At 43.0% G+C, this 11,908-nt stretch overlaps 1 protein-coding gene across 1 annotated transcript in view; it reads right to left on the reverse strand.

The window, feature by feature from the left end:
- The window catches only part of Fat4 (FAT atypical cadherin 4), a gene marked incomplete in the record, with an annotated part of 190,835 nt that overhangs the window by 178,289 nt on the left and 638 nt on the right, over positions 1 to 11,908 (reverse strand). Inside the window, 1 exon segment of the mRNA XM_013515322.1 lies at positions 6,101 to 11,908. Coding sequence (XP_013370776.1) covers positions 6,101 to 11,275 — 5,175 coding nt within the window.

The raw sequence follows: 11,908 nt of genomic DNA on the forward strand, positions 1-11,908 counted from the left end.
ACAAGACTTCAGTCCCAATGTATTTTCAATATTCTGTGTGACAAAAAATAGAATGGGCACAAAGACACCTTAGCACGTATGTAAGAACAGTGGTGTTCTCAAAGGAAAGCAGCTGTGAGCTGACCTCCCTGCTTTATTTGTGAAATATCATTTTCACTTGAAAGAACGACTAAGTGAATTTTCTTGCTGTGTATCAATAAGAAAAGAGAAACTGACACTTCAAAAATATGTTAATTGTGGCAAAATTCAAGCTTTCAAGTAAAAATCAAAATTCTGAGTAAGTTATAACCAATACCATGAGATTGAGCATCAACACACTGAAAGCCTTTTCTGAAATCAAAACAGCGAGTTCTGGAATAAAAACAGATACATAGACCAATAGGAAGGAACACAAAGCCTGAGTAAGTCCGTGCATTTACAACTAAGTGACTGTCAGCAAAGGGGCAAAGAACACACCATGCAGAAAGAACAGTGTCTTCATAAAACAGTTGGAAAAACCTGATATCTATATGCAGACGAATAAGATTAGAAACTCATCTCTCACCAATACAAAAAAGTCTAAAGATTAAAGGCTTAAATGCAAGACATGAAACAATAAAACTATTAGAAGAAAACACAGAAGAAATGCTCAAAGTCACTGTCTTGGCATTGGTTTTTTGGAATAACATCTCCGAAGTACAGACTATAAAGCAAAAACTGGCCAGTACAAGTACATCAGACTAAAAGGATTCAGCACAATAGAGGAAATACAGAATGAAGAGAAACTCTATAAAGAAAAAGTACTTGGAGACTGTGCATAGGAGAAGGGGCTAGTATCCAAAACATGTAAGTCACTCAAACAACTCAATAGCAAAATATAAATAACTAAGTTAAAATGAGCAGGAAACCTGGATAGTTTTCAAAAAAATACACACAAATAGCCAATAGGTATATAAAATGCAAAACACCGATGGTCTCCAGTGAAATGCAAATAAAACTATACTGTGATATCATCTCACTCCAGTGGGAATGACCATTATAAAAACAATCTGGGAAGTACAGGTAAGGATGAAGTGAAAAAGGGAACACTTATGTGTACACGGTTAGTGAGTATGTTAGTCAAATTTCTATCATCATAACAAAATAGTCTATTCAACTTTAACCGGAATAGGCTAATTTGGGTTTATAATTTCAGAGGTTCCAGTTGATGACTGGTGACCTCCTTGCTTGGGGCCTGTGGCAAGACAGCACATTATAGCAAAAGTATGTGGTGGAAAAAGCTTCTGACATCATGAGCAGAGAGCAAAGAGGAAGGATTGGGGTTCCACAGTCTCGCTCAAAGGAGCAGCCTCAGTGTTCTAAACATTTCCTTCTAAGCCCCACCTGTTTAAGGCTCCATACCATCTCCATAACATCACCCAGGGAACTAAGCCTTTAACACACTGGACTGTGAGGATAACTCAAGATTTAAACTCTGGCCAGTGGGAATGGAAATTTGTAGTGTTGTTCTGGAAAACAGTATCAAGAAAGTAAAAGGAGAGCTGCCATATAATCCTGTAATCCCACCACTGGTTATATATCCAAAAGAAATGAAATAAATATGTTGCAGGTATATCTTCACTCCAGCATTATTTACTGCAGCATTATTAACAATACTGCAGCACTATTAACAATAACCAGATTATAAATTCAACCTAAGTCTCCATCAATGGATAAAGAAAATATTGTACCTTGGCACACATGCATATGTGCACGCACACACACACACACACACACACACACATGGGAACAGTACTTAGCTATATAAAAATAATGAAATTTGTGACAACCTAGGTAAACCCTGGTGATGTTAAATGAAATAAAGCAGATACAGAAGCATAAATGCCACAAAATATATGTATATATCACTCATCTATGGAATCCAGAAATATTGATGTCACAGAAGTAGAGTACAATGGTGGTTACTAGCCCGTTATGTTGGGAGAAAGTGGGCCAGGTGTTGGTCAAAGGCACCTAATTACAGTTTGAATAAATTTTAAGAGAATTTTGTAGAGAAAATTGACCATAGTTAATCATGATATATTGTACCTGGCAAAAATGTGAAAAGAGGAAATTCTGAGCTCTCACCACAAAAATAACCATTATGTGAGGCAACCCATCTGTTATTTAGTTAAACTGCACCACTCCATTATTCATATATAGTTTGAAACAGTATGTTGTACATAATAAAATACATATAACTGTATTGGTCAATTCAAAAATACATTTTAAAATTCTTTCTTGATAAGGTCTTTATGATTCATGCCAGTATTTTCCAAATGATAAATGGCTGCTATTTCTAAGTCATGAACAAGTAAAAGAGCCACTTGGAAAGTAACATAGCTCCAAAGCAGCTTTTGATAACAGACTATGAAAAGTTTCCTGATAGTGTTTCAAATTCTACACTGAACGTAAATTTTAAGAAACTATGACTTGTGGACTTCTAGTGCAATATTTAAAAATCAATAACTGTTGAAAAGGAGATCAGATCAGTGTTTTCCCATTATTCAACCCAAAATATCTGAGGATGGATTTGTTTCAGATATATTAACTTATGAAGCCCAATACATTGCAATAGAATGAACAAGATCCAAAAACATACCTACATTCTATTAAAACAGATGGTAGATAATTTTAATGTACAATAATATCAATCTTTTCCTTATTTTTTTAAGTTTGAAAAATGAAGATTTTTAGACAAAATAAAAAATGATACGTTTCATGTAATTTTAAATGTTATTTTTTTCTCAGTTTTAATATTAAAAACAGTAGCTACAATAGTTAAGACAAACCTAAACAAAGCCTCCTTGGGGTTCTTTTTAAGAACACACAGGGGCTTTTGGAACCAGCAAGTGTGAGAACTGCAGGCTGCTGACTACCTCTGTGTGTATATACTTTGCTCTTCCCATGTAAACAATCTGTATCAGACCACTCAATTTCTTCCTTCCTTTACAAGCATTCTGACACTACTCAGTTCATTTGCAGGGCAGAGATAATTACTATGTCCTATCCTTAGTTTATTCAGTGAATAGAATCAGATTTACTAAGGCCTTCCATTGCCCCAGCTTTTGTCTGTGGATTGATTCCTGAGGCACAAGCACATATCTTCTGATCTTAGTTTATTTTCCATGTCATTCAGCAAACATTTACTGAGCACCTACTATACATCATGGAGTGCACTAGGCTTTTAAATACAAATATTAATTAAACAAAACTCTTCATCTTAATGATATCCATCAAGATCCTAAATTGCATGTTCCTACATAATATACATTTTAAAATGAATGTTTAAGTGCTACATCTCTATATTGTGTTAAATCTAGGAAAATATACATGCTATGAATGAGCTATGATAGCATAATCAAGACTACATTTATTCTTTAAAGAATATAGACAAAATGAAAACTAATAGATCCTGCATCTGTGACCCAAAAGCCAGTCTTCAAAGACATTCAATTCATGCCCAATCTTTAGATATGACAGGCAGTGTAAGTGAAAGTGTACACTGGAAAAATCTCTGGACGGAGCAAATTGAAGTCACAGTTCTCAGTTCTTTCTCACCCTCCCCTTTCCACAGGAGTGTCAAGAGTGAGAAAAAGAAAGAAGATTAAATTGTTTCTCTTTTACCTGCTGACTCTCAGCTTGCACATGGAATGTAATCAACCATGATTCTGGCCAGAAACCTGAATTTGTAACTCAGACTCTGTTATCAGTGTAGATGGATATACATTTTTAAAATTGTAATTAACAAAGTCAGGACTTGGAAGGAAAGAATTAAAAAATCCCCACTGACAAATACATATATATATATATATATGGGGTTTTTGCAGAATTACTGTAAATTATTACTCAGGAGGGGAAAAAAGCACTTTATTGTATATACTTGAAAGAAACAAGCAATAGTAATGTGATATTTTAGCTCCCAATATTGCTTTCAATACTTTTTGGAGAACAACATTTGCTTCTAATTTTAGGAATGGCTAGAGTCTGGGAACTCAAACTTGGTTTGCAATTTCAGCACTTTATTTCACAGAGGATATCCTGACACAGTTATCTTTTAAAATTACCATTTGATATTATCCTTAGGCTTTTAAACAAACAGATATGGTAAATAAGAGTATCTTTTTCATGTTGATATTACTTGAGGTTAAAAAGGTAAAAAACTTATCATCCTTATTACTGACAGAATCATTGGCAATTGCTACGTGTTAGTCCTCATATGGCAGCTGCATGGGCAGCACTGCTTACCATACTTCTGTTAAGCCAGTCTTTGCCTATCTAGTGGGTAAATACCAAAGCAATAAATTTTCCAACTCTAACAAGCAATATTTATTCTCATTCTCCATAGTATTCTAAGAAAATATAGTACACTAAACTAAATAACACCTGGTAACATATTTTAACGAATTAATACAGTACTGGGAATGACTTCATTGCATTCCTTTAATAAATATTTTAACTTTCAAACTATAAAATCTCTTCACTTAAGAAATATCCATGGAGAAGGAGGATAGAGGGAGTGGTATAGGAGAGGATAATTCTACATTCAAATAAAATTACATAGAAATCATGGTAAAGCATGGCCTGAACTAAACCAAATAGCTCCTATGTAAAAATCTTTTTAAAACTTAATAAACAAAAAGAATAATTTCTCTAGAAAGGCTTTCAGGGTTATGAACATAAGATACAACTGAATTTCTCTTAGAATTATATCTCTAGGCATTATACAACAATTATTCCTTTTTTTGGGGGGGGTACCAGGAATCGAACTCATGACCTCAGGCTTGCCAGGCAAGCACTTATGTCACTGAGCTATATCCCGGGCAATAACAATTATTTCTAATGTTCTCTAATCTATAAACACTCATTCAATGCACAGAATAGACAGTTTGCTATCATAGAAACAAATAATCACAGGGACCCCAACAGATAATAATAAATGAACATTTAAAATAAAGAAAATCATTCACCTTTCCAAAAAAGAGGAGCAAGCAAGCAAACAAACACTGGATCCTCAATTTTACTAGCATATTGTGCTTGGATCACTGCCAACTATCACAAATTGCACTTGATATTTTTTGGTTTTGGCTGAGTGACAGACACTAGATTGTCTTTGAAAGAAGTGGGAAGGGAGAAAACAAACTTAATAAAAAGCAAACAGAATTTTCCAGATTGCAGCTTTATCAATTCTAGGTGATTCTTAAAACAACATTGGAAACAGTTCAATTGAGAAAAGTAAGTGAATGGTCCATGGAAGTAGTAAGCTAAAATACAGCCCATAGAAGATCAAGTTTGGCATTCCCTTGCCATGTACTATGAAACACCAATTTCTTACCCATTAGCAGTCAGGACATTTTCCTATACCATGACATTAAACAACACAGTTTTTTTTTTTTTTTTTCTCCAAGAAAGAGCTTCCAATCTCTGATCGTTAACATCAATCACATGCTTTAGTTTCAGACAGAAATGATTGTTGTAAGTCAGAAGACAGTGTCTAAAACGTGAAGGCAGACAAAATCAGGAATCTCTTCCAATTTGGCTTAGCACATTAAAATTATTCACTGTACAGCAACTGCCAAGTTTGCTGAGGATGTGAAAGTTAATACTCTCATGATATAAACTATCTCTCTGTGGTCCACCACCACTCACCTCAAAAAGCTATGGCATCATGCCAATTTCTACCAAAGCTCTTCATTTTGGGACAGGGAATTCTTAATTCTGAAATTGCCCATTCTCCTGAAGGCTTTCTTACTAAAAGGTGCTTAGGTTAGTTCAGTGAGTTAGCTTAGACAAATGTATTTTATTTTATTCTATTTCTAAAGGGGCTAAATATTCCTCCTTATCCTTATATGTATTAGTGCTATGAGGAGAAATACAAAGTAAAGAAACATTTATAATTTGACTAAAACCAGGAATAAAGCTACAATTCATGAAATTCTGTTAATCTTTGTGATGGAACATTTTCATGTGTTCTTGTTCATAAAATTGATAATAAAGGTGAATAATTATAGAAAGGAAATACAGGCATAAAAAGATTGATAAAAGCACAGCAATAAATAACAAGTGACCACCATATCATTACCTCTGCTCTCTGTGTTCTGGGAAAAGCAGATGATTTTTCTATGGCATAAACATCCACCAGGTAGAGGCATGCTCCTTGCTCCCGGTCCAGAATGGCTGCAGTCTGAATTATGCCACTGTGTCGCCCGATAGTAAAGAGGCGTCCAACTGTTTTTTCTTCACAACGAACTGAAACAATGTAGTACTCCACTGGGGCTTCGGATCCTCTGGGACTAGCTGCCTCTATCGATATGACATTGGTGCCAATGGGCTCCCCCTCCTTCAAGATAGTTATGTATTTGGGTTGGGTAAAAACAGGTCCATCAAGGCCCTGAAGAATGATGGTCAGTTCAGTGGTTGATTTCCTCCTTTCAGGGCCTAGGTCTGTTGCTGAAACGATGAGGTTGTAGATCAGCTGTGAAGGCACCAGTGCTGAAGCCACTCTCAAATCACCACTATAGCGATCCACAATAAAGGTGTCGATGTCCCCATTGATGATCTCATATTCCACTTCTCCATTAGCCCCTTCATCCGGGTCAGCAGCCATAATTGTTGTCAGCACAGAGCCAATCACAGCTGAAGGGTCTGCCGCAAGGGCGTTTTGTGATATAAACAGTGGGACGTTGTCATTCAGGTCTGTAACCAAAATGGTCACATTTTTCAAAGCATATCGTCTAGTTTCTATCGGCACAGCCTGATCGTTGGCTTTTACAGTTAACTCAAAGAGATTAGCAAATTCCCGGTCTATTTCAGCGTTAGTATATACAGTCCCTTTAACTTCATCTATGCTGAAGTGGTTGCCTCTGGGCATCTGTTGAACGATTGCATAGGCCAGTTGCCCATTAATGTCTGCATCAGGGTCATGTGCAGTTACTGAAATGACAGACGTACCAATGGGAATGTTCTCAACTATAGACTTGAAAATATCTCCAGGAGGAAAGCTAGGAGGGTTGTCATTAAAGTCCCTCACATGAATCACCACTGACATCGTAGATGAACGAGGAGGCCTTCCTTGGTCTTTTGCTGTTATGTTTAATTTATACAAAGACTGGGTTTCAAAGTCCAACTTTTTGGCAAGAAAAATACTCCCAGTGTTTGGGCTAATGCTGAAAGTTCCATGGTTGTTAGTCCCAGTAATACTATAGTGTAAATCAGCATTGTCACCTGAATCAGAATCAGTCGCAGTAACAGAGGACACAAGTTCACCAATTCTCATGTTTTCCAAAACATCAACAAATAGTGTTGATTTCGGGAAAGAAGGAGTATTGTCATTTTCATCCAAAATATCAATATTTAGAGTACAGGTTGAATTGAGAGAAACAGTCCCTGAATCCACTGCTTGAATTACAAGGGAATAGGCAGGTGTCGCTTCGTAGTCTAATTTGCCAATTAGTGTTACCTGACCAGAGGTACTGTCTATTGCAAACTGCCTTTCTTCATTTCCTTTGATTACAGAATAATGAATAAGTCCATTATTACCTTCATCAACATCTGAGGCAGACACTCTTAAAACCTGTGTCAGGTTGGCTGCTGTCTCCGATATTGTAGCTTGGTAAAAGTCTTTCAAAAATTTGGGAGCATTGTCATTTATGTCCTTCATGTAAACATGCACAGTGGCCTGATCCTTGAGAGGCTGAGGGAGGCCCTGATCTGTCGCTATGACTGTAAAGCTAAACACTGCAGTTCCTCTGCGCCTCATAAGAGATTCCCTGTCAAACTGATGAGCGCTTGTGATTTCCCCAGTGATGGCATGCAACTCAAAATCTGGCTGCACCATTTCAAAAGAATACCTTACTTCTCCATTTGGCCCAAAGTCTTTATCTACAGCACTTACTTTGCCCACAAATGACCCAGCTCTCTGCTCTTCTTCAAAGTAAAATGTGTAATTGGTACTATTAAAAAGAGGCCTGTTATCATTTACATCTTCTAAAATTATAGTAACATTCACAGTAGCACTAAGGGGCTCCACTGCTCTGTCAGAAGCAACAACCAGTAAAACATATCTGTCTTGAAGTTCACGGTCCAGTTCACTTTTTATATACAGTTGGCCATCTGGGAATATGCCAAAAGCATCCCCGGTGTTTCCTTCACCAATGGTGTACGCAATTTCACCATTTGCTCCTGAATCCTGATCAGAAGCTTGCACTTTAAAGAATCGAGAATTCACGGGTTCTGACTCAGAAAGGGTGACTTCATAAGAAAGCTGGTCAAACACCGGTGGGTTGTCATTTACGTCATAGACGTAAACGGTTAGAATGACACTGGAGGAGAGCTGAGGAACACCCATGTCAGAGGCCAAGATCTCTATTTGATAGGAGCCAGCGTGGACATCCAGGGGCCCCAGCAGACTAATATTACCATTCTTTTCATTGATAGCAAATAAATTCTTGGGGTTTTGCTTCAGGCTATAGAGTACCATGCCATTGACACCTTCATCGGGGTCCACAGCTTTGGCTTGGAAAATGCTATGACCTGCCTGCCAGTTCTCCACCACATTTACACTCTCCACGGCCTGAAGGAAGTGAGGAGAGTTGTCATTCAAATCCTTAACGGTTATGTTAACCACAGTGTCTCCGGTCACCGTGCCCCCACTGGCCACTACCTTCAGCTGATAAAAGGACTGCTCTTCTCTGTCAATCACACTGGCTGTGGTAAGCTGCCCAGTGACCTGGTTGATAGCAAACATACCTTTCTGATCCCCAGTAGTAATGAGATAACTGATGTTGGAATTGAGATCCATGGTGGATGCAGACACACTACCCACATGATATCCCCGAGCCACATTCTCAAAAACCACAAAACTGTAGGCCGCCTGGCTGAATACAGGTGGGTTGTCTTGAGTGTCCAACACCGTGATGGTAACTATTGCCTGGTTGGGAGATTGTAAATTCCCACCATCAGTAGCCACTATTTGCAACTGGTAGGCTGTTTTTTCTTCTCTATCTAGGGCCATTCTTGTAGAGATAACCCCACTTTGAGCATTGATCTGAAACCGAGACCTGTCCCCAGCTGATATACTGTATTTGACAGTTCCATTGAGACCCAAGTCTGGGTCAGTGGCAGACACGGTGGTGATGTAGCTACCTCCAGGCTCATTCTCCTGAATATGAGCAAAGTATTGGACTGGATAGAACACAGGGCTGTTGTCATTCATATCCAGAAGAGTCACATTTATGTGAGCCACTGATGACTGGGGAGGGGAGCCCAGGTCTGTGGCCAGAACCAGCAGGGAATAGAAAGCTTGCTCTTCCCTGTCTAAAGAGGAGATAGTACTCAGCCTCCCAGATACAGGATCCAGACGGAAGGACCTCTGGTCGCTCTCAGCCTCTTGTAGGGAGAAGCGCACCGTGCCATTGTCACCCAAGTCCCCGTCAGTTGCCCCAAGCACCAGCAGCTCTGTGCCGGTAGGGGCGTTCTCAACCACAGACACGTTATAGCCTTCCGGCTGGCTGAACACCGGCTTCTCATCATTCACATCCAGGAGGGTTACTACGAGCTGAGCATAAGAAACCTTGGGGTGCACTCCCTGGTCCCGGGCACTAATATTCAGCACAATCTCAGAAGCAAGCTCACGATCGAGGCCCCCCGCCGCCCCCGTGGTCACCAGGCCGCTGTGCTCACTGATGCAGAACCATCCCAGCCCATTGCCAGAGATGATGCTGTAGCGCAGGTTCGCGTTGAGACCAGAGTCCCCATCAGTGGCAGACACCCCGCTCACATAGCTCCCGGGAGGCGCCTCCTCGCTCAGGTTCACTCTGTACACTTGCTGTGCAAAGACAGGAGGGTGGTCATTGATGTCATTGACGAAAATCACCAGGCTGGCCACGGAGGAGCGCGCCTGGACGTCCGCGGCAGGGGGCGTTCCATAGTTATCCGAGACGGAGACTGTGAGGTTGTAGGAGGGGATGCGCTCGCGGTCCAGCGCGCTGGCCACTTTGATTAGGCTCAGGTTTGGCACTTTGCTTCTCTGCACTTCAAAGTGGCGCTGCTCATTGCCCCCGAGAATCTGCACGGAGATGTTCCCGTTCGCCGCGGGGGAATCCGCGTCCGTCACAGTCAGCAGAGCCACCACCGTGCCGACTTGAGCATTTTCATCTACAGAGGCGTAGCGGGAGGTGGCAGGGAAGTAGCGGAACTTCACCACCGGGTCGTTGTCATTCACGTCCAAGAGCTGAATCAGCGCCTCGGCGCGCCCGGTGAGGGAGGGCACGCCTCGGTCCGTGGCCTGCACCGTGAGCGAGTACTGGCGCCGCGCCTCGAAGTCCAGCGGCTCCCGCACCGTGATCAGCCCCGTCTCCGGGTCCATTTGGAAGGGGGTCCCCTCGTCCTGCAACCGATAGCGGATGTCCGCGTTCGTCCCCTCGTCCGCGTCAGCCGCCGCCACCTGGAGGACGCTGGAGCCCACAGCGGCGTCCTCAGGCACCCCCGCCTGGTAGTGGGAACTGCCAAAAACCGGGGGGTTGTCATTAATATCCTGCACAGTCACGTTTACCTGAAGGTAGCCCCGCCTCTTCGGCTCGCCCTTATCTTCCACCTCCACCAATAACTGGTACTGCGGCGTGACCTCGCGGTCCAGCCCGCCCTTGGACACGAGATGCAGGAACGCGCCCTCGCCGCTGGGGTTCAGGGTGATGTCCAGGCGGAAACGGCCTGCCTCATTGCCCCGGATGATGCGGTAGGAGCGGTGGTCCACACCATTGGAGCCGATGTCCGAGTCGGTGGCGGTGTCCAGGATGACTTGGCGCCCGCTGCTACTGTCCTCCTTGAAAGTGACCACGATCGAGGGGTCCGGGAAGACGGGGGCGTTGTCGTTGAGGTCCCGCACCAGCACTCGCACTTCAGTGGGGTAGGTGGGGGCGCTGGAAAGGACCACCAGGTTGATCACGTCGCTGGGCAGGCTCTCGCGGTCGATGGTGGTGGTGGTGTACAGGGCTCCGGTGCTAGCGTTGATGGCAAACAAGGCGTGGCTTTCGCTGAGCCGGTAGGTGAAGCCCGGGCGTGTCTGGATGGTGCCTACGGGAGTGCCCGGAGGCTGCTCCTCTAGCACTTGGAACACCTGGCGCTGCTCAGCCCCGTGGACCCAGGCCGGCCCCGGGAGCAGTGACAGCAGCCAGAAGGCTCGGAGGAGCTGGAACCCTGACGGAGCGTGCAGCGGAAGCCACGGGCGGCCGGGAGCCCTGCCCGCTGCCAAGTTCATGGTACTGGCTCCGCGGTCGGCGCGATGCAGAGAACGACGGGGTGAAGGAAGCGGAGTATTTACGGGGATTAAGTAGCGCTAACAAAGGTTCAGCTGGGTCTGAGACCTCTGCTATTTCAAAGAACCTCCAGTCCAACCAAAGTAAATCCCATCAGCAGAAGGCTCCAGGTAGCCAGCCGGACGCGCAGAGCCAGAGAGATGGTATGGCCACAAGCGGCAGGGCATTCCTCGAGACCCTCTTGGAAGCTAAGCTCCCAGAAAAGTTTCTCTGACCTCTTATATCTCCCTCTCCCCTTTACTTTGTTTTGAATCCAGACAGTCTAAGCGTTTTCAACCGGAAGGTTCAGAGCTGGGAGAGGCTGCTGGTGCTCAAGGTATACGGAGAGGCACTGCAAACAGTTTTCTTGAGAAACTTTAGAGCTAACTTACCCGGGGCGAGGAAACTGTGGAGGGAAGAACAAACGGGCGCAGCGACGGAAAAGCACAACTGCGCGCCGGACAGGGAGCGGGGCATCGGGAGAATCGAATTCCGCTCACAAAAAACTGGACAGGAGGAAAGTCCTCGCTCCCTCGCCCCCGGCGTCCTCCGGCCGCGGAGGCCGGGCGGCAGCGTCCGCGCGCGGGCACTCGGGG

This window comes from Chinchilla lanigera, unplaced genomic scaffold (assembly GCF_000276665.1).
Source record: "Chinchilla lanigera isolate Chin_1 unplaced genomic scaffold, ChiLan1.0 scaffold00027, whole genome shotgun sequence".
Lineage (NCBI taxonomy): Eukaryota > Metazoa > Chordata > Mammalia > Rodentia > Chinchillidae > Chinchilla > Chinchilla lanigera.